This window comes from Lithobates pipiens, unplaced genomic scaffold (assembly GCF_037356315.1).
Source record: "Lithobates pipiens isolate NorthernLeopardFrog02 unplaced genomic scaffold, aLitPip1_a1.2 Scaffold_19, whole genome shotgun sequence".
NCBI classification, from domain to species: domain Eukaryota; kingdom Metazoa; phylum Chordata; class Amphibia; order Anura; family Ranidae; genus Lithobates; species Lithobates pipiens.
Genome location: NW_027507764.1, coordinates 7642374 through 7665909, shown reverse-complemented (window position 1 = coordinate 7665909; position 23536 = coordinate 7642374). Strand labels below are relative to the sequence as shown.

The 23536-nt window shown below is 52.1% G+C and overlaps 1 protein-coding gene across 1 annotated transcript in view; it reads left to right on the top strand.

Annotated features, from left to right (window-relative positions):
- Positions 1 to 23536, top strand: part of MROH1 (maestro heat like repeat family member 1) — a gene marked incomplete at both ends in the record, with an annotated part of 39123 nt that overhangs the window by 3350 nt on the left and 12237 nt on the right. The window contains 8 exon segments of the mRNA XM_077490494.1: positions 1408 to 1521; positions 3532 to 3605; positions 5746 to 5868; positions 12009 to 12116; positions 13964 to 14108; positions 14380 to 14420; positions 21555 to 21696; positions 22162 to 22214. Of these exon segments, the coding sequence (XP_077346620.1) occupies positions 1408 to 1521; positions 3532 to 3605; positions 5746 to 5868; positions 12009 to 12116; positions 13964 to 14108; positions 14380 to 14420; positions 21555 to 21696; positions 22162 to 22214 (800 nt within the window).

Here is a 23536-nt window from a genome sequence, read left to right as displayed (position 1 = left end):
CTGGGGATCGCCCAGCAGACAGACTGGTTCGGGGTGGAGTCTGGGGATCGCCCAGCAGACAGACTGGTTCGGGGTGGAGTCTGGGGATCGCCCAGCAGACAGACTGGTTCGGGGTGGAGTCTGGGGATCGCCCAGCAGACAGACTGGTTCGGGGTGGAGTCTGGGGATCGCCCAGCAGACAGACTGGTTCGGGGTGGAGTCTGGGGATCGCCCAGCAGACAGACTGGTTCGGGGTGGAGTCTGGGGATCGCCCAGCAGACAGACAGACTGGATCGGGGTGGAGTCTGGGGATCGCCCAGCAGACAGACAGACTGGATCGGGGTGGAGTCTGGGGATCGCCCAGCAGACAGACAGACTGGATCGGGGTGGAGTCTGGGGATCGCCCAGCAGCAGACAGACTGGATCGGGGTGGAGTCTGGGGATCGCCCAGCAGCAGACAGACTGGATCGGGGTGGAGTCTGGGGATCGCCCAGCAGCAGACAGACTGGATCGGGGTGGAGTCTGGGGATCGCCCAGCAGCAGACAGACTGGCTCCCCTCACGCCTAGAGACAGTCCGCTGGAGGATCATCTACCACTTCCTGTCCCTAGATCCATTCTCCACTCAGCTTTACCTGAGAGATCTATGATGGTTGGATGAGGATGATGAGTGAATAACGCATGTATGATGATTTATAATGGATGAATGAGGTTGTTTGATGATTGAATGATGGATAAAGATGATAGAAGAACTATGACTAATGAATGATTATGATGGGGATCCAAGATGAATGAAGATGGCTGATGAGTGGGTGGCACAGTGGTGTAGTGGTTAGCACTCTCACCTAGCAGTAAGAAGGTCGCTGGTTCAAATCCCAACCATGGCACTACCTGCCTGGAGTTTGCATGTTCTCCCTGTGCCTGCGTGGGTTTCCTCCGGGTACTCCGGTTTCCTCCCACAATCCAAAGACATGCAGGTAGGTTAATTGGCTTCTGTCCAAAATTGTCCCTAGTATATGAGTGACGGTGGTGGTGGTGATGGAGTGACGGTGGTGGTGATGGAGTGACGGTGGTGGTGATGATGGAGTGTTCCCTCCGGGTTCCTCCCACACTCCGGAGGCATGGCGGGGGCCTTAGACTGAGGGCGGGGACTGAGGAGAATGGGCGGTAAGCACTGTCTGTCTGCTGAGGGCACTCTATAATATCCTGTAATATACAGAATGATTGGTCTCTATGGTGAGGTGATGGGGGAGGGCTGACACCAATTCACAAACATGGTGAGTGTAGGGAGCGGAGGGCGTTCCCGGTAGATGGAGGGGAATGGTCTGTACTCGTGGGGGGCTCAGTGAAGGGGAAGAAACATGAGCTGTGTGCCCCCAGAGATTCTGCCCCCTCCTACACTCACATCTTCTGGATTTTGCCTCTTGCAGCTGCCAAGTTCCCCGATAATTTGCTGTCATTTTTACTCCCCAAAATGGAGACCAGCAACCCCAAAGTGCGAGTGGGGACCCTGATCATCCTGAAACAAGTCCTCAACTCTGCCGGTGAGTGCCTAAGGGAGGTCCTGGTGGGGGGGGGGGATTCTGGTGACAGGGGAGGTGGGGGGGCGTGATGGTGAGAGGGTACAGTAAGTGGAGTGTCTGGAGGGTGTAATGATTGGAGGATGTCACTGTGGGAGGGCCTTATTGGTGGGGAGGGCCTTATTGGTGGGAGGGTACAGTAAGTGGAGTGTCTGGAGGGTGTGATTGGAGGACCTCACTGTGGGAGGGTCTGATAATGGTGGGGAGGGTCTGATAATGGTGGGGAGGGTCTGATAATGGTGGGGAGGGTCTGATAATGGTGGGGAGGGTCTGATAATGGTGGGGAGGGTCTGATAATGGTGAGGAGGGTCTGATGATGGTGGGGAGGGTCTGAAGGTGGGCTGGGGAGGGTCTGAAGGTGGGGTGGGGAGGGTCTGATGGTGGTGGGGTGGGGAGGGTCTGATGGTGGTGGGGTGGGGAGGGTCTGATGGTGGTGGGGTGGGGAGGGTCTGATGGTGGTGGGGTGGGGAGGGTCTGATGGTGGTGGGGTGGGGAGGGTCTGATGGTGGTGGGGTGGGGAGGGTCTGATGGTGGGGTGGGGAGGGTCTGATGGTGGTGGGGTGGGGAGGGTCTGATGGTGGTGGTGGTGGGGTGGGGAGGGTCTGATGGTGGTGGTGGGGTGGGGAGGGTCTGATGGTGGTGGTGGGGTGGGGAGGGTCTGATGATGGTGGTGGGGTGGGGAGGGTCTGATGATGGGGGTGGGGAGGGTCTGATGATGGTGGTGGGGTGGGGAGGGTGGGAAGGGTCTGATGATGGTGGGAGGGTCTGATGATGGTGATGGGGTGGGGAGGGTCTGATGGTGGTGGTGGGGTGGGGAGGGTCTGATGGTGGTGGTGGGGTGGGGAGGGTCTGATGGTGGTGGTGGGGTGGGGAGGGTCTGATGATGGTGGTGGGGTGGGGAGGGTGGGAAGGGTCTGATGATGGTGGGAGGGTCTGATGATGGTGATGGGGTGGGGAGGGTCTGATGGTGGTGGGGTGGGGAGGGTCTGATGGTGGTGGGGTGGGGAGGGTCTGATGGTGGTGGGGTGGCGAGGGTCTGATGGTGGTGGTGGGGTGGGGAGGGTCTGATGGTGGTGGGGTGGGGAGGGTCTGATGGTGGTGGGGTGGGGAGGGTCTGATGGTGGTGGGGTGGCGAGGGTCTGATGGTGGTGGTGGGGTGGGGAGGGTCTGATGGTGGTGGTGGGGTGGGGAGGGTCTGATGGTGGTGGTGGGGTGGGGAGGGTCTGATGGTGGTGGTGGGGTGGGGAGGGTCTGATGGTGGTGGTGGGGTGGGGAGGGTCTGATGATGGTGGTGGGGTGGGGAGGGTCTGATGATGGGGGTGGGGAGGGTCTGATGATGGTGGTGGGGTGGGGAGGGTGGGAAGGGTCTGATGATGGTGATGGGGTGGGGAGGGTGGGAAGGGTCTGATGATGGTGGGAGGGTCTGATGATGGTGGTGGGAAGGGTCTGATGATGGTGGGAGGGTCTGATGATGGTGGTGGGGTGGGGAGGGTGGGAAGGGTCTGATGATGGTGGGAGGGTCTGATGATGGTGGTGGGGTGGGGAGGGTCTGATGGTGGTGGTGGGGTGGGGAGGGTCTGATGGTGGTGGTGGGGTGGGGAGGGTCTGATGGTGGTGGTGGGGTGGGGAGGGTCTGATGATGGTGGTGGGGTGGGGAGGGTCTGATGATGGGGATGGGGAGGGTCTGATGATGGTGGTGGGGTGGGGAGGGTGGGAAGGGTCTGATGATGGTGGGAGGGTCTGATGATGGTGATGGGGTGGGGAGGGTCTGATGGTGGTGGTGGGGTGGGGAGGGTCTGATGGTGGTGGTGGGGTGGGGAGGGTCTGATGATGGTGGTGGGGTGGGGAGGGTCTGATGATGGTGGTGGGGTGGGGAGGGTGGGAAGGGTCTGATGATGGTGGGAGGGTCTGATGATGGTGATGGGGTGGGGAGGGTCTTGTCCCGCCTCTGATCTCCAGACTTTGTTCTTTCAGCGCCATTTATGGAAGTGAAGAAAGCTCTGATTCTGGCAGCTGTGAGAAATCCTCTGCAGGACAACAGCAACCGGGTACATGTGGGGCAATTCTATGGGGAACCGCCCCCCTGGGCCATGACTCCACCCTCTTCTTATTAATACTAATTATGTCTGGGAAGTAAATATGGGACACCTTTTCTCACGTGTAATCCATGGGCACCGGACCCACATCCCATATCTGTCCCATTATTCACTCTAATGTACCTTCCACTGACAGGCGGGAGGAAGCCTTTGTGACACTGACACCAATGATGGGGCACTATTCCTCCCACTGATACCAATGATGGGGCACTATTCCCCCCACTGATACCAATGATGGGGCACTATTCCCCCCACTGACACCAATGATGGGGCACTATTCCCCCCACTGACACCAATGATGGGGCACTATTCCCCCCCCCCCACTGACACCAATGATGGGGCACTATTCCCCCCCCACTGACACCAATGATGGGGCACTATTCCCCCCCCCACTGACACCAATGATGGGGCACTATTCCCCCCCCACTGACACCAATGATGGGGCACTATTCCCCCCCCCACTGACACCAATGATGGGGCACTATTCCCCCCAATGATGGGGCACTATTCCCCCCAATGATACCAATGATGGGGCACTATTCCCCCCACTGATACCAATGATGGGGCATTATTCCTTCCACTGACACCAATGATGGGGCACTATTTCCCCCACTGACACCAATGATGGGGCACTATTTCCCCCCACTGACACCAATGATGGGGCACTATTCCCCCCCACTGACACCAATGATGGGGCACTATTCCCCCCCACTGACACCAATGATGGGGCACTATTCCCCCCACTGACACCAATGATGGGGCACTATTCCCCCCACTGACACCAATGATGGGGCACTATTCCCCCCACTGACACCAATGATGGGGCACTATTCCCCCCACTGACACCAATGATGGGGCACTATGCCCCCCCCACTGACACCAATGATGGGGCACTATGCCCCCCCCACTGACACCAATGATGGGGCACTATGCCCCCCCCCACTGACACCAATGATGGGGCACTATGCCCCCCCCCACTGACACCAATGATGGGGCACTATGCCCCCCCCCACTGACACCAATGATGGGGCACTATGCCCCCCCCCACTGACACCAATGATGGGGCACTATGCCCCCCCCACTGACACCAATGATGGGGCACTATGCCCCCCCCCCACTGACACCAATGATGGGGCACTATGCCCCCCCCCACTGACACCAATGATGGGGCACTATGCCCCCCCCCACTGACACCAATGATGGGGCACTATGCCCCCCCCCCACTGACACCAATGATGGGGCACTATGCCCCCCCCCCACTGACACCAATGATGTGGCACTATGCCCCCCCACTGATACCAATGATGGGGCACTATGCCCCCCCCACTGATACCAATGATGGGGCACTATTCCCCCCCCCCCCCCCCCCACTGACACCAATGATGGGGCACTATGCCCCCCCACTGACACCAATGATGGGGCACTATGCCCCCCACTGACACCGAAGATGGGGCACTATGCCCCCCCACTGACACCGATGATGGGGCACTATTCCTCCCACTGACGCCGATGATGAGGCACTATTCCTCCCACTGACGCCGATGATGAGGCACTATTCCTCCCACTGACGCCGATGATGAGGCACTATTCCTCCCACTGACGCCGATGATGAGGCACTATTCCTCCCACTGACGCCGATGATGAGGCACTATTCCTCCCACTGACGCCGATGATGAGGCACTATTCCTCCCACTGACGCCGATGATGAGGCACTATTCCTCCCACTGACGCCGATGATGAGGCACTATTCCTCCCACTGACGCCGATGATGAGGCACTATTCCTCCCACTGACGCCGATGGTGAGGCGCTATTCCTCCCACTGACACCAATGATGGGGCGCTATTCCTCCCACTGACACAGATGATGGGGCACTATTCCTCCCACTGACACAGATGATGGGGCACTATTCCTCCCACTGACACAGATGATGGGGCACTATTCCTCCCAATGACACAGATGATGGGGCACTATTCCTCCCACTGACACCAATGAGGCACTATTGGGCCTCTCCCTTCTCCCTCCTCTCGTTCCTCTCCTCCTGTCCCCAGCAGTCCCCTGTATATGATGTATGACATGCTCTTCTCTCTGCAGGTACGGCGGGCGATGGTTCAGCTGATCAGTGCCATGGCACATCACGGTTACCTGGAGCAGCCGGGGGGAGAGGTGCTGCTGGAGTACATCATCCGTCTGTGCTGTATCACAGCGGACACCACGGTAGGAGGACAGACACGGTGTTCAGGTCTCCTGTCTGAGAATGGAGGGGACAGACGTGGTGCGGGGTCACAGGAAGGTGGAGTGGTGATATCGTGGGGGTGCGGGGTCACAGGAAGGTGGAGTGGTGATATCGTGGGGGTGCGGGGTCACAGGAAGGTGGAGTGGTGATATCGTGGGGGTGTGGGGTCACAGGAAGGTGGAGTGGTGATATCGTGGGGGTGTGGGGTCACAGGAAGGTGGAGTGGTCATATCATGGGGGTGTGGCCATAAGGTGGTCACAGTGTGGGGGCGGAGTCATAGCGTGTCCGTTGGATAGTGCCATTGGTGTAATGGTTGTATTTTGGGAGTGCGATTATAATGTGAGGGTGGGGTAACGGCATGGCCGTATAACCTTGTTGTGGGGGAGTGGTCATGGTGTGGGGTGGGATAATGGCAAGGCAGTATGATCCCATTCTGGGGGTGGGGTAATGGAATGGCAGTATGATCCCATTCTGGGGGTGGGGTAATGGAATGGCAGTATGATCCCATTCTGGGGGTGGGGTAATGGAATGGCAGTATTATCCCATTCTGGGGGTGGGGGTGGGATAATGGCATGGCAGTATGATCTCATTGTGGGGGAGGGGTCATAGTGTGAGGTAGGATAATGACATAGTGGTATGACCTCATTGTTTGGGGGGTGGGGGGCATAGTGGTGAACAGTGTGGTTGGTGATTTCAGGGTGGAGTATTTTTCCCAAGGCGTCTTTCAGGACAGCACCTTGAGAGATAGCGACTCCACCCTCCTCGTTAGGAAACACCTTCTTCCTCCAGACTTTAAAGGGAGGCGCCTCCCTACCACACATCAGTTTTTGTGTTTCCTCCGGCCCGGAGGGAACACCTTTTGGGAGGGAGTCTTTTTTCCTTAGGTGTTCCTGAGGGACTAGGCTTCTTTCCCTTTTTTTTTTTTCCTCCCTTAGAGACCCGCTGTCCTCCCGACCTACCCACGCCTCGTCAGCGGTAGCAAGCGGGCTCCTCTTCCCCTCTTGTGCTCGGAGAGAGCCGGAGATTCGATGGCCCGCACGTTCGTAGGCGCGGCGGTGCGCGTGTGCCGCCGCCATGTTTTTTTCGGCGGTCGCGCCGGAAGTGACAGAGCGGGTCATCGGGTCAGCTGAAATGTCGTTTCCGGCGTGGACGCAGGGGGGAGGAGGGAGGACAGGTGCTGGTGCCTATTTCCGCTTCCGGTCCGGTGCAGCTGCATGGCGTGACTCCGGAGGCGGCGTTTAGCCACAAGTGGATCTCTGCACACCTGATATGGAAGACTCAGCGTCTGCAGCGGTGGGGACAGGCACAGGCACCAGCAAAGCCCAGGTAAGAGGCAGCGGTTAAAGTCTGCCTTCTTTTTCCTATTTCCTGGCATTTGGTCTCGCTCTTTCTCTTTTTCTCCCCCCCTGGTGGCAAGGGGCCTGTCTGGGCACTAGAAGCTGACTGGTTTCTTCTCAGTGCACCTGTGTGGTGATCCCTATCAAAGCTGAGACTGGGTCTCACTAAGGGTTCCCTGGTTTTTTTCCCTTTTTGTCTTTTTCTTCATAGGCTAAGAGCTCTGACCCAAAGAAAAGATGTCCTTCTTGCAGGGCCAAGCTGGGAGAAAATTGGAAGAAAACCTTATGCAGTCCCTGCATTACTTCTTTAGTTAAGGAGGAATCTGCCTCTGTATGTGAGGATCTGGTGGCCTCTGTAAAGAAGGAGCTATATGCCACGATTCAGAATTTTCGTGACTCACTAGCAAACCCGGCTGCTAGTCAGCCTTCCACTTCAGAGTCTTCCCAGGGGTCTCTCTCAATCCCGGTGTTAGAATCTCTGCCTGAAGACCCTTCAGATAGGGAAAAGCAGTCCACTGCTCTTTCCGTTAAAGATTCGGAAGAGGAGTTGGAGGATTCTGAGGTAGCCCCCTCTAAGTTCAAACTGTCCCTTGAAGAGGTCGATGGGCTCCTTAAAGCCATTCATGCTACGCTTGGTTTAAGTGAGGAGAAAAAGGAATTATCACTCCATGACCGCATGTATGCTGGGTTGGATGAGCCTAGGGGCCGAACATTCCCAGTTCATCCGGTCATCTCTGAAGCCATTAGGAAAGAATGGCAGGATCCAGAGAAAAAGCCCTTTTTCTCCAAAGCCCACAAAAGGCGTTTTCCTTTTGAGGAGGACTCTGCAGCAGTGTGGAACAAGGTGCCCAGACTGGATGCCGCCTTTTCCCAGGTTTCAAGGTCCACGGACCTGTCCTTTGAGGACATGGGAGTCTTGAAAGATCCGATGGACAAACGCATGGATCTTTTGCTCAAGAGATCATGGCAATCAGTTATGAGCAATTTAAAACCAGCGATGGCCACAACGTGTGTAGCCAGAAATTTAGAATACTGGATTAACCAGTTAAAGTCGCATATAGCTGCAGATTCCCCTAAACAGGAAATCTTAGATTCTTTTCCTACCCTGATTACGGCAGTGGCCTATGTTGCAGATGCCTCAGCTGAGGCAATTAGGATATCGGCCAGGTCAGCAGCCCTAACTAATGCTGCAAGAGAGCCTTATGGCTTAAAACCTGGCCGGGTGACTCGGCTTCAAAGAATAAGCTGTGTGGGTTACCTTTTTCAGGAGACTTGCTCTTCGGCTCTGACCTCGATAATAATCTTGACAGGACAGCCGATAAAAAGAGATCCTTTCCGGCCAAAAAGAAAAAACAGGCACCAAGACGTCTTTTTCGACCTCAAAAAGCTCAGGACTGCAAGTTGCAGGGGAGAAGGAAAAGTTGGTCCGCCCCAAAGCCGAAGGGTAGAGGCGGAATTCTCTTCCGTCCTCCTACACAGGCCGAAAAATCGCAATGACTCGTCTCTGCGGGTGGGCGGAAGACTACAAGAATTTCTTCCGCAGTGGTCAGGGATAACTTCAAATCAGTTTATCCTGACCACTCTCGCACAGGGTTACTCACTCAAGTTTGTCAACGACCCCCCAAGAAGGTTCCTGATTACCAACACCCCGCGGGACCCAGTAAGGGCCCTGGCCATGAAGTCCTCTCTAGAGGAACTGATGCAACAGGGCGTAGTAGTACAGGTACCCCTGCAAGAACAGCAGGAGGGGTTTTATTCCCATGTTTTCCTAGTAAAAAAACCGACAGGGAAGTTTCGGTTGATTCTCAATCTAAAACCTTTAAACGAGTCCATAAGGTACAGGAAGTTCAAAATGGACTCAATTTTTTCGGTCAGAAATCTGTTGACGCCAGGATGTTTTATGGCGTCAGTAGATTTAAAAGACGCATACCTACATGTTCCGATCTCTCCCCAGTCTCAGAAGTTTCTCAGGCTGGCAGTGAGGTTGGGGGGTGTGGTTCATCATCTCCAGTTCAGGGCCCTACCCTTCGGCCTGTCATCATCTCCCCGAATTTTTACCAAAATAATGGCAGAAGCTTTAGCGCCACTGCGTCTTCAGGGAATCGCAGTTATTCCTTATTTAGACGATCTGCTGTTTTTCGCCCCATCCAGCGAGGATTTGCAGACCAATCTAGGCAAAGCTCGCAGCCATCTGGAGGCGTTGGGTTGGATTTTGAACCTCCAAAAGTCGTCCCTAAACCCATCTCAGGAGATTCGGTTTTTAGGGTTTCTAATAAATTCGGCGGAGCAAAAAATCTTCCTTCCCGTAGACAAAAAGGACAAGATTTCCGGTGCAGTGTCTTTATTACAGACCAGCCAAAATCTGACAGTAAGACAGGTTATGTCAGCTTTGGGGGTTCTGACTTCAGCAATGCCAGCAGTCCAGTGGGCAAGAATGCATTTCAGGTGTCTGCAGGCTTTCCTTCTAAAATCTTGGGATCACACAGTGGCATCCCTAGAGGCAGAGGTGAGAGTGTCAACCCAGGTAAAAAGGTCCCTATGGTGGTGGAAAAGACAGGATGTCTTATCGGAAGGGTTAGTCTGGGCCTTTCCAGTCGGGAAAAGACTAACAACCGACGCCAGTTCCTGGGGGTGGGGAGCCCATCTAGGAACACGTTTCACTCAGGGGTCCTGGGCCAAAGAGGAGTCAATAAGGTCCTCAAACTGGAGGGAGCTCAAGGCGATTGCCTTAGCTCTGGAATTGTTTGTTCAGGAGCTTCAGTCCCATCACGTCCAAGTCCTAACAGACAATGCCACGGCAGTGGCTTATTTAAACAGACAGGGGGGTACAAGAAGCAGGTCGCTTCAGATACTGGCCATGGAAATTCTTCGGTGGGCGGAAAAACATTTGTTATCCCTATCAGCAGTCCACCTAAAAGGGGATCTAAACAGGGTAGCGGACTTCCTAAGCAGAAACGCTATTCGGGAAGCGGAATGGTCTCTAAACCCGGAGGTATTCACAATGATTGCCGTAAAATGGGGTTTACCAGAGGTAGACCTGTTCGCCTCAAGGGTGAACGCCCAGGTTCCCCAGTTCTTTTCCCTGGACAGTCGCGATGGCTCGCTGGGCACAGATGCGCTAGCTTATCCATGGGAATTTCGTCTTTGTTATGCTTTCCCCCCTTTTTCAGTTAATCCCGTTAATTTTAAGAAAAATTCAGAGGGAGAAGGTGCCAGTTATTCTAATCACGCCCTTTTGGCCAAAAAGGGCTTGGTTTTCGACAGTTCTAGGCCTGGCAATCAAGCCTTGTTGGCGTCTGCCCCTCAGACACGATCTGTTGTTGCAGGGCCCAGTGAACCATCCAGGAGTGGCCAGCCTGGCCCTCACGGCCTGGTTTCTGAAAGGCAGCTCCTTAGGAGCAAGGGGTTTTCCAACCGTTTAATCTCGACCCTTTTAGCAAGTAGGAAAAGGGTTACGAGGGCCATTTATTCTAAGGTCTGGAAGCGTTATAAAACTTGGTGTTTGTCAGCCGCCCAGGTGACAGGGAGCCTTGTCTCCATCTTGGAGTTTTTACAGGATGGAGCAGACAAGGGACTGGCAGTTAGTACCCTGAAGGTGCAGGTAGCAGCCCTGACAGTGTTCTTAGAAAAATCTGTGGCCTCAGATCCGCTGGTGATCAGATTCTTTAGAGCTCTTAAAAGATCTAGGCCAGCTCCTGTTAAGGTTTTTCCTAGATGGGATTTGTCGGTAGTCCTACAGTCTCTAACAAAAGGGCCTTTTGAGCCTCTTGTGGAGGCTTCCCTTAGGTTTCTCACGTTAAAAACCGTTTTTCTGATTGCCATTGTCTCTGCACGCAGGATCAGTGAGCTAAATGCTCTGTCAATTAAAGAACCATATCTTTCCATTTTTTCTGATAGTTATTCTTAGAACAGATGCAAAATTCCTACCGAAGGTAGCTTCAGTTCAGAACCGTATACAGGACATAGTACTGCCAACCTTTTGTGTTAACCCCAAAGGAAATAAGGAGATTTCTTTCCATACTTTGGACGTCAGGAGGACTCTGCTGAGTTATTTAGAAAGGACGGAGTCCTTCAGGCGTTCAGATTCACTGTTTGTACTCTTCTCAGGAAGAAAAAAGGGTTTTCAGGCTTCTAAAGTTACTTTAGCTAGATGGCTAAAATTAGCTATCTCGGAGGCATATTCCCAGGCAGGGTTATCTCCTCCAGCAGGAATTTGTGCACACTCAACCAGAGCTCTGGCGTCTACGTGGGCAGAGAGAGCTGGTGCCACCCCTGAGCAGATCTGCAAGGCGGCGACATGGTCAAGTTTTCACACATTTGTGAAACATTATAGACTGGATCTCACTTCTGCCAACGATCAGGCATTTGGCAGAAAGGTCCTGCAAGCTGTTGTCCCGCCCTAAGGGGTAAGTCTCTGTTATCCTCTCAAGGTGCTGTCCTGAAAGACGCCTTGGGAAAGACCAAGTTAGACTTACCGGTAACTTGTTTTCCAGAAGTCTTTCAGGACAGCAAGCATCCCGCCCTATGGTATTATATTATGCTACGCTGTGACTAACGTATGTGTTTATGTGTTCCAGCCGGGGCCGGAGGTTCTCTTCTACAACTGATGTGTGGTAGGGAGGCGCCTCCCTTTAAAGTCTGGAGGAAGAAGGTGTTTCCTAACGAGGAGGGTGGAGTCGCTATCTCTCAAGGTGCTGTCCTGAAAGACTTCTGGAAAACAAGTTACCGGTAAGTCTAACTTGGTCTTTCCATTAGTCTTCAGTCTTCTCTCTCCATTTCTCAGCCGCGCAGAGGAAACTCGGAGCAGGAGGAGGTGACGGATGAGAGTGTCCGGAGGATCAGCATCAACACCCTCTACCTGATCAGCACCACTGTGGATCGAATGATCAATGTGAGTTCCCATATCCTCATCTTCTATGATGGGATGGGGTAGGGAGCAATGAGCCTCTATGGGGTTGGGGCACGGAGGAATGTGAACCTTAATGGCCATCTTGGTTTGGGACATTCCAGACCTTTTTTTTTAGGTTCAGTTTTTGTCACCATAGGGAACAAACTGGGAGTGTCAGTCTCTACCCCCCTCCAATACTTGATCTACGATCGCTCCTCTTCTCCGCAGTGAACGTGGGCTCTTCAGCCCGCCCTCCACCAGCTTCTTTTCCTGGGGGTCATTGTACCCATTCTGGTAGGGAAAAGGTTTGAGGTTGTTTGTTTTTTTTTTTTTTTTTTTTTTTTTTTACTTCAACTTGTTCACAGTCCAAAAATGAAGAGGTTGTGCGTTCCATCTTAGGCCTTGAGAACATTCTGCATGGAATCCACTAGGTCATTCTTTGCCTTTCTTCATCATGGGGTCTTCTGGCTTGGCTGGACATGTACCCGTTTATCTGCCACATTCACAATTTCAATGTTTCGCCCTGGGCCGGAAACCTTTTCACTTTGTAGCACTCCCCTGTCCGTTTCCCCTTGAGTGTTCACAAAGTTGGTGGCCCCAGCCTTTGCCTTTGCCGTACTTCATTCTCTGGATGTTCATATTCTCGGATACCTTGATGACCTTCTGATAAGAGAATATGGGCAGAATGTTCTATCAAACATTCAGAGAACATCTCAGCTGTTACAAGCCTTCAGTCAGATACTCAACCCCCAAAAATCTGCCTGAACTCCGGTGTCATGGGACTGATGGCTGCCTTTTTTATGGCCACAATCCGGCGTTGGAGGAAAGGAAGTCCTTCTTCCTGGTGAATTGGACAGTTATCACGATGTATGCCAGCTTGTTGAGTTGGGGGGGGGGGGGGGGTATGCTTGGCACAGCGATGGTACAAGGGACCATGTGTGTACAAGAATCCTGAGTAGAACAGCTCAGGGGGATATGGACCAAATTCTGTCCCCGGAAGAAGATCACATTTTGGCCATGTCAACCGCACACTCGGGAGAGGGGTCCTTACACCTGCTAGAGTTTTGGGACTTTTGCCTGAGATGGGAATCATTGGATATAGATCTCCTTGCATCAACATTTAGCCACAAATTGGAGAGATTCGTGTCTCGTTCGCTGGATTCCCTCTTTGTTCTCCCAGAGGTATCTCTCGGTGGGGTGGGGTGAGGTCTTGGCCTTTATCATTTCTAGGTGGATTCAGCAGGTTGTAATTTAGGGTTACGTAGTGATGGGTTCTTGTTTCCTGGTGAAGGCTCATTCTACTAGAACTGCTGGTGTATCCTGGCCTTTCCTTTGTAGCATGCGACTTCTGCCACCACTTGGTCTCCAGTTGACTTGCTTACCAAGTTTTACCAGATGGACTCTCCCTTTTGGTATTTGTGAGGGCATGTTGGCTGTTTTAGTGTTACCCTCCCCTCTTTGGTATTGCTTGGACGTCCCAGTTGTCTCTGAATCTGCTGGTGTTCTGTACTGCAGGATCTAGAATATGGGAATTTTGACATACTAGTCAATTCCATTCCTTGGAGTTCAGGACACTGGCCCACCCTCCTCTCCTCTGTGGTCATTGTTTGCTAAAGAACTGAGGCTTGCTGGGAGTGGGATTGGTTATTTCGGGGTCCTAACGGCTTCCTTTTTTTTTTTTTTTTTTTTTTTCCCAGCTTCCAGTCGCTTTAAAAATACCCACCTATAACCCATTTGTTTCTGAATCTGTCCGTGTCCTGTACTATACTCCTTTATATTATGCATTGGTGGGGGAGGGGTGTTAGCTGTACATAGTATGTTTATATAATGGAAGATTGTGTCCCTCCCAGGTCCTGTGGCCCTACCTTCTGGAGTTTGTGGTGCCCATACAATATACAAATGCCTTGACCCCAGTGTGTAAGAGTTTGGTCCATCTTGGGCAGAAGAAGTTGGCGGACAATGTGGAGTCGTTTCTAATAAACTACAATGTGAATGGTGGGTGTCCATGTCTGGTGGGTGGTTTTGGGTGTCCATGTCTGGTGGGTTGTTTTGGGTGTCCATGTCTGGTGGGTTGGTTTGGGTGTCCATGTCTGGTGGGTTGGTTTGGGTGTCCATGTCTGGTGGGTTGTTTTGGGTGTCCATGTCTGGTGGGTTGTTTTGGGTGTCCATGTCTGGTGGGTTGTTTTGGGTGTCCATGTCTGGTGGGTTGTGCCCTGTGTTCTGTCCTCGGACTCTGTATTTCCTGACTCTCTTCTCCTCTTCACAGTGAACCTGCCATCTCCGTTTGCTCTCTTTGCTCGCCTCTTGGTGAGTGAAATTTATTTGTCTCGTCCGTTGTCACATCATGAAAGGAAAGGGAAACAAGCTACTGGAGGAAATGTCTACTGCTGGGGCTCTCCTGAGAAACCAATCAGATCCTTTAACATTTCCTGTGCTGGATAAATCACACCTGGAATCCTGCGGATTCCTCCATGTTGTTTTTTCCAGCTGTCCTATCATGACATTTCAGTATAAATTTCCCAAAACCTGAGGGCTGACCCCACAGAGTGCTTGTAGGAACCTCGTTATTCAGAATAGACTTGGAAGATTTCTTCTAATTTGCACAGTTGGTACATGATAGATTCACTTTAAGGGTACCCTGTCATCTGCCCATTGGGGATAATTATTTTTATTATTATACAAGGATTTATACTGACAGTTTGCACAGTGCTTTACAACAGTAGGGCAGACGGTACAATTAAAATCATGTAGCCCTGTCTGCTGATAGCCCAACCCCCTCATGGTATGCTAACCCATCCACTCTCCTTCAATGCTCTGTCACAGCCCTCAGCCTCTTACTGTAATGCAGAAGGGGCTTCTGGGTATGGGGGAGCATGTGACTTCCCCGATGTGATGGGGTTCTTGCTTTAACATTGTCACATGGAAAGGGGCAGCAGTGAAGTAAATCATTGCATATACCTAGTTGAGGGGAGGGCTATCCATCCTGTCACTTCACCCTCACTCTGTAGGTAACTGGGCCTCTTTATCTCAGAACGGCTCCAGCCAGCAGTTTCTATGGTAGTAACCTTAAGAGCGGTCTGATGTCCTTCTCTTCGGTTAGATGACAGTAGAGCGGTCTGATGTCCTCTCTGGTTAGTAGATGACAGTAGAGCGGTCTGATGTCGTCCTCTCTGGTTAGTAGATGACAGTAGAGCGGTCTGATGTCCTCCTCTCTGGTTAGTAGATGACAGTAGAGGTCTGATGTCCTCCTCTCAGGTTAGTAGGTGACAGTAGAGGTCTGATGTCCTCCTCTCAGGTTAGTAGGTGACAGTAGAGCGGTCTGATGTCCTCCTCTCAGGTTAGTAGATGACAGTAGAGCGGTCTGATGTCCTTCTCTCAGGTTAGTAGATGACAGTAGAGCGGTCTGATGTCCTCTCTGGTTAGTAGATGACAGTAGAGCGGTCTCATGTCCTCCTCTCTGGTTAGTAGATGACAGTAGAGAGGTCTGATGTCCTCCTCTCAGGTTAGTAGGTGACAGTAGAGGTCTGATGTCCTCCTCTCAGGTTAGTAGATGACAGTAGAGCGGTCTGATGTCCTTCTCTCAGGTTAGTAGATGACAGTAGAGCGGTCTGATGTCCTTTTCTCAGGTTAGTAGATGACAGTAGAGCGGTCTGATGTCTTTCTCTTCGGTTAGATGACAGTAGAGCGGTCTGATGTCCTCCTCCCAGGTTAGTAGATGAAAGTAGAGCAGTCTGATGTCCTTCTCTTCGGTTAGTAGATGACAGTAGAGCAGTCTGATGTCCTTCTCTTCGGTTAGTAGATGACAGTAGAGCGGTCTGATGTCCTTCTCTTCGGTTAGTAGATGACAGTAGAGCGGTCTGATGTCCTTCTCTTCGGTTAGTAGATGACAGTAGAGCGGTCTGATGTCCTTCTCTTCGGTTAGTAAATGACAGTAGAGCGGTCTGATGTCCTTCTCTTCAGTTAGTAGATGACAGTAGAGCGGTCTGATGTCCTCTTCTCAGGTTAGTAGATGACAGAGGGGTCTGATGTCCTTCTCTCAGGTTGGTAGATGACAGTAGAGCGGTCTGATGTCCTCTCAGGTTTGTAGATGACAGTAGAGAGGTCTGATGTCCTCCTCTCAGGTTAGTAGATGACAGTAGAGCGGTCTGATGTCCTCTCAGGTTTGTAGATGACAGTAGAGAGGTCTGATGTCCTCCTCTCTGGGTAGTAGATGACAGAGCGGTCTGATGTCCTCCTCTCAGGTTAGTAGATGACAGTAGAGCGGTCTGATGTCCTTCTCTTCGGTTAGATGACAGTAGAGCGGTCTGATGTCGTCCTCTCTGGGTTGTAGATGACAGTAGAGCGGTCTGATGTCCTCCTCCCAGGTTAGTAGATGACAGTAGAGCGGTCTGATGTCCTTCTCTTCGGTTAGTAGATGACAGTAGAGCGGTCTGATGTCCTCTTCTCAGGTTAGTAGATGACAGAGGGGTCTGATGTCCTCCTCTCTGGGTTGTAGATGACAGTAGAGCGGTCTGATGTCCTCCTCTCTGGTTAGTAGATGACAGAGGGGTCTGATGTCCTCCTCTCTGGGTTGTAGATGACAGTAGAGCGGTCTGATGTCCTTCTCTTCGGTTAGTAGATGACAGTAGAGCGGTCTGATGTCCTTCTCTTCGGTTAGTAGATGACAGTAGAGCGGTCTGATGTCCTCCTCTTCGGTTAGTAGATGACAGAGCGGTCTGATGTCCTTCTCTTCGGTTAGTAGATGACAGTAGAGCGGTCTGATGTCTTTCTCTTCGGTTAGATGACAGTAGATCGGTCTGATGTCCTCCTCTCAGGTTAGTAGATGACAGTAGAGCGGTCTGATGTCCTCCTCTCAGGTTAGTAGGTGACAGTAGAGCGGTCTGATGTCCTCCTCTCAGGTTAGTAGGTGACAGTAGAGCGGTCTGATGTCCTCCTCTCAGGTTAGTAGGTGACAGTAGAGCGGTCTGATGTCCTCTCAGGTTAGTAGGTGACAGTAGAGCGGTCTGATGTCCTCCTCTCTGGGTTGTAGATGACAGTAGAGCAGTCTGATGTCCTCCTCTCCGGTTAGTAGATGACAGAGCGGTCTGATGTCCTCCTCTCCGGTTAGTAGATGACAGAGCGGTCTGATGTCCTCCTCTCCGGTTAGTAGATGACAGAGCGGTCTGATGTCCTTCTCTTTGGTTAGTAGATGACAGTAGAGCGGTCTGATGTCCTCCTCTCAGGTTAGTAGGTGACAGTAGAGCGGTCTGATGTCCTCTCAGGTTAGTAGGTGACAGTAGAGCGGTCTGATGTCCTCCTCTCTGGTTAGTAGATGACAGTAGAGAGGTCTGATGTCCTCCTCTCAGGTTAGTAGATGACAGAGGGGTCTGATGTCCTTTTCTCAGGTTAGTAGATGACAGTAGAGCGGTCTGATGTCCTCCTCTCTGGTTAGTAGATGAAAGTAGAGCGGTCTGATGTCCTCTCTGGTTAGTAGATGACAGTAGAGCGGTCTGATGTCCTCTCAGGTTAGTAGGTGACAGTAGAGCGGTCTGATGTCCTCCTCTCAGGTTAGTAGATGACAGTAGAGCGGTCTGATGTCCTCTCTGGTTAGTAGATGACAGTAGAGCGGTCTGATGTCCTCTCAGGTTAGTAGGTGACAGTAGAGCGGTCTGATGTCCTCCTCTCAGGTTAGTAGATGACAGTAGAGCGGTCTGATGTCCTCTCAGGTTAGTAGGTGACAGTAGAGCGGTCTGATGTCCTCTCTGGTTAGTAGGTGACAGTAGAGCGGTCTGATGTCCTTCTCTCAGGTTAGTAGATGACAGTAGAGCGTTCTGATGTCCTTCTCTCAGGTTAGTAGATGACAGTAGAGCGTTCTGATGTCCTTCTCTCAGGTTAGTAGATGACAGTAGAGCGGTCTGATGTCTTTCTCTTCGGTTAGATGACAGTAGATCGGTCTGATGTCCTCCTCTCAGGTTAGTAGATGACAGTAGAGCGGTCTGATGTCCTCCTCTCAGGTTAGTAGGTGACAGTAGAGCGGTCTGATGTCCTCTCAGGTTAGTAGGTGACAGTAGAGCGGTCTGATGTCCTCCTCTCTGGGTTGTAGATGACAGTAGAGCAGTCTGATGTCCTCCTCTCCGGTTAGTAGATGACAGAGCGGTCTGATGTCCTCCTCTCCGGTTAGTAGATGACAGAGCGGTCTGATGTCCTCCTCTCCGGTTAGTAGATGACAGAGCGGTCTGATGTCCTCCTCTCCGGTTAGTAGATGACAGAGCGGTCTGATGTCCTCCTCTCCGGTTAGTAGATGACAGAGCGGTCTGATGTCCTCCTCTCCGGTTAGTAGATGACAGAGCGGTCTGATGTCCTTCTCTTTGGTTAGTAGATGACAGTAGAGCGGTCTGATGTCCTCCTCTCAGGTTAGTAGGTGACAGTAGAGCGGTCTGATGTCCTCTCAGGTTAGTAGGTGACAGTAGAGCGGTCTGATGTCCTCCTCTCTGGTTAGTAGATGACAGTAGAGAGGTCTGATGTCCTCCTCTCAGGTTAGTAGATGACAGAGGGGTCTGATGTCCTTTTCTCAGGTTAGTAGATGACAGTAGAGCGGTCTGATGTCCTCCTCTCTGGTTAGTAGATGACAGTAGAGCGGTCTGATGTCCTCTCTGGTTAGTAGATGACAGTAGAGCGGTCTGATGTCCTCTCAGGTTAGTAGGTGACAGTAGAGCGGTCTGATGTCCTCCTCTCAGGTTAGTAGATAACAGTAGAGCGGTCTGATGTCCTCTCTGGTTAGTAGATGACAGTAGAGCGGTCTGATGTCCTCCTCTCAGGTTAGTAGGTGACAGTAGAGCGGTCTGATGTCCTCTCAGGTTAGTAGGTGACAGTAGAGCGGTCTGATGTCCTCCTCTCTGGTTAGTAGATGACAGTAGAGAGGTCTGATGTCCTCCTCTCAGGTTAGTAGATGACAGAGGGGTCTGATGTCCTTTTCTCAGGTTAGTAGATGACAGTAGAGCGGTCTGATGTCCTCTCTGGTTAGTAGATGACAGTAGAGCGGTCTGATGTCCTCTCAGGTTAGTAGGTGACAGTAGAGCGGTCTGATGTCCTCCTCTCAGGTTAGTAGATGACAGTAGAGCGGTCTGATGTCCTCTCTGGTTAGTAGATGACAGTAGAGCGGTCTGATGTCCTCTCAGGTTAGTAGGTGACAGTAGAGCGGTCTGATGTCCTCCTCTCAGGTTAGTAGATGACAGTAGAGCGGTCTGATGTCCTCCTCTCAGGTTAGTAGATGACAGTAGAGCGGTCTGATGTCCTTCTCTCGGGTTAGTAGGTGACAGTAGAGCGTTCTGATGTCCTTCTCTCAGGTTAGTAGATGACAGTAGAGCGTTCTGATGTCCTTCTCTCAGGTTAGTAGATGACAGTAGAGCGGTCTGATGTCCTCCTCTCAGAGAGGACATCTGACCCCTGTACTGTCACCTACTAACCGGAAAGAAGGACATCAGACCGCTCTACTGTCCTCTACTAACCTGAGAGAAGGACATCAAACCACTCTACTGTCATCTACTAACCCGAGAGAAGGACATCAGACCGCTCTACTGTCATCTACTAACCTGAGAGGAGGACATCAGACCGCTCTACTGTCATCTACTAACCTGAGAGGACATCAGACCGCTCTACTGTCCTCTACTAACCTGAGAGAAGGACATCAAACCACTCTACTGTCATCTACTAACCCGAGAGAAGGACATCAAACCACTCTACTATCATCTACTAACCTGAGAGGAGGACATCAGACCGCTCTACTGTCATCTACTAACCTGAGAGGACATCAGACCGCTCTACTGTCATCTACTAACCTGAGAGAAGGACTTCGGACCGCTCTACTGTCATCTACTAACCGGAGAGAAGGAATGACAGAGGGGTCTGATGTCCTCCTCTCAGGTTAGTAGATGGTGACAGTAGAGCGGTCTGATGTCCTCCTCTTCGGTTAGATGACAGTAGAGCGGTCTGATGTCCTCCTCTCCGGTTAGTAGGTGACAGTAGAGCGGTCTGATGTCCTCCTCTCTGGTTAGTAGATGACAGTAGAGCGGTCTGATGTCCTCCTCTCAGGTTAGTAGATGACAGTAGAGCGGTCTGATGTCCTCCTCTCAGGTTAGTAGATGACAGTAGAGCGGTCTGATGTCCTCCTCTCAGGTTAGTAGGTGACAGTAGAGCGGTCTGATGTCCTCCTCTCAGGTTAGTAGGTGACAGTAGAGCGGTCTGATGTCCTCCTCTCAGGTTAGTAGGTGACAGTAGAGCGGTCTGATGTCCTCTCAGGTTAGTAGGTGACAGTAGAGTGGTCTGATGTCCTCCTCTCAGGTTAGTAGGTGACAGTAGAGCGGTCTGATGTCCTCTCAGGTTAGTAGGTGACAGTAGAGCGGTCTGATGTCCCCCTCTCTGGTTAGTAGATGACAGTAGAGCGGTCTGATGTCCTCCTCTCTGGTTAGTAGGTGACAGTAGAGCGGTCTGATGTCCTCCTCTCAGGTTAGTAGGTGACAGTAGAGCGGTCTGATGTCCTCTCAGGTTAGTAGGTGACAGTAGAGCGGTCTGATGTCCTCTCAGGTTAGTAGGTGACAGTAGAGCGGTCTGATGTCCTCCTCTCAGGTTAGTAGGTGACAGTAGAGCGGTCTGATGTCCTCTCAGGTTAGTAGGTGACAGTAGAGCGGTCTGATGTCCCCCTCTCTGGTTAGTAGATGACAGTAGAGCGGTCTGATGTCCTCCTCTCTGGTTAGTAGGTGACAGTAGAGCGGTCTGATGTCCTCCTCTCCCATTAGTGGATGGTGAAGTTAGGGAAGCAGAATATACCATCATCATGCCTTCTAACCTCCACTGTCCTGCTGGTCACAAGGAGCCTATGTGGTAATGTGGTAGCAGCCACATCTGACCCGGCATTGATTTACATAGTTAATAAGGTTGAATAAAGACATCAGTCCATCCAGTTCAACCTGAGTGAGTGTCTACAATTGTCCCTATCCCTGTACATTGCACACTCATCGCTCCCTACCCTCAGGGAGCCACAACAATCCAAGGTCCCTATCCATATACTAGGGGCCAATTTTTGGAAAGAAGCCAATTAACCTACCTGCATGTCTTTGGAGTGTGGGAGGAAACCGGAGTACCCGAAGGAGCCCCATGCAGGCACAGGGAGAACATGCAAACTCCATGCAGGTAGTGTCATGGTTGGGATTAATTGTACATCTGTACTTGGGAGCTGCTCATTGGGTGAAGGGCACCTGAACGTGTGTATACTTCAGCCCAGCTCCGTTTACATTCATCACTACTCGGGGGGGGGGGGGGGGGTCGTTGGATCGGATATATTGTAGGTATCTTCAGCGTATCGTGTGATGAAGCACTCTTCTATTGTATACAATGATTTGGGTAGGTGGTCATCCTGGCAGATCCACCCCCCCCCCCCCCATTCATGTATTTTTCTCATTTTAGGTCGTGTCGGCTTCACTGCAACCCAGCGATGGAAGAAACGCGGCGGCTCTTCATCTTCTCTCCGTCCTCCAGATTAATATCCACCCGGCTATCGGCCGGTGCTGGGAGCAGGAAATCCCCGGCCTGCTGCAGTCTCTGGAGGGTAACCACCAATCATGGTCACCTCTCTATAAATCACAACTGGCAGTGCTCTCCACACCCGGCACCACCGTCTTCTGCATGGATGGGGCTGATATCCAGTATTTTACAAGCTGGTGGAATGGGGGGGAGGGGAGCTCCACCGGGGCTCATTAAATGAGAATTTTTCTGGCCATAGGATGAAGTTCAGCAGGTACCATGCAAACGGTTATCAATGTATGGCCATCCCCATTCACCAGACGTAATTGGTTAGACTGACTTCTGTGGAATGGGAATGTTGGAAAACATTTGCTTCGTATGTGGAGAGACCCTCCGTCAGAATCCAATGTCCCGCCAGTGGGGGGTGGGGGAGGGAGGATTTCTCCATACATATTGTTTGAGGATGGAGTAATCGGTCTGATATTTCAGATATTCAGCGGTCTGTGTCCTTCATCCTCTGGATTCACCATCTCCTCTCTCTGTATCCTAGAGTCCGAGGAAAAGGTTCTGCAGCAGAAGGAGTGGGAGGATAAACTGCTGAAGGTAAATGTACACCACAGACTGTACTACGTATGAGAGGCACCAGGGGGCGATGGGGAGGGAGGACCGTATGGACTGTACTATGTATGAGAGGCACCAGGGGGCAATGGGGAGAGAGGACCGTATGGACTGTACTATGTATGAGAGGCACCACGGGGCAATAGGGAGGACCGTATTGACTGTACTATGTATGAGAGGTACCAGGGGGCGATGGGGAGGGAGGACCGTATGGACTGTACTATGTATGAGAGGCACCAGGGGGTGATAGGGAGGACCGTATTGACTGTACTATGTATGAGAGGCACCAGGGGGCAATGGGGAGGGAGGACCGTATGGACTGTACTATGTATGAGAGGCACCAGGGGGCGATAGGGAGGACTGTATGGACTGTACTATGTAGGAGAGGCACCAGGGGGCGATGGGGAGTGAGGACTGTATGGACTGTACTATGTATGAGAGGCACCAGGGGGCGATGGGGAGTGAGGACTGTATGGACTGTACTATGTATGAGAGGCACCAGGGGGCTATGGGGAGTGATGACCGTATGGACTGTACTATGTATGAGAGGCACCAGGGGGCAATGGGGAGGGAGGACCGTATTGACTGTACTATGTATAAGAGGCACCAGGGGGCGATGGGGAGGACCGTATTGACTGTACTATGTATGAGAGGCACCAGGGGGCGATAGGGAGGACCGTATTGACTGTACTATGTATGAGAGGCACCAGGGGGCGATGGGGAGGACCGTATTGACTGTACTATGTATGAGAGGCACCAGGGGGCGATGGGGAGTGAGGACTGTATGAACTGTACTATGTATGAGAGGCACCAGGGGGTGATGGGGAGGGAGGACCGTATGGACTGTACTATGTATGAGAGGCACCAGGGGGCGATGGGGAGTGAGGACTGTATGAACTGTACTATGTATGAGAGGCACCAGGGGGCGATGGGGATTGATGACCGTATGGACTGTACTATGTATGAGAGGCACCAGGGGGCAATGGGGAGTGAGGACTGTATGGGACTGTACTATGTATGAGAGGCACCAGGGGGGCGATAGGGAGGACCGTATTGACTGTAGTATGTATGAGAGGCACCAGGGGGCGTTGGGGAGGGAGGACCATATGGACTGTAGTATGTATGAGAGGCACCAGGGGGCAATGGGGAGTGATGACCGTATGGACTGTACTATGTATGAGAGGCACCAGGGGGCGATGGGGAGTGAGGACTGTATGGACTGTACTATGTATGAGAGGCACCAGGGGGCGATTGGGCGTGAGGACTGTATGGACTGTAGTATGTATGAGAGGCACCAGGGGGTGATG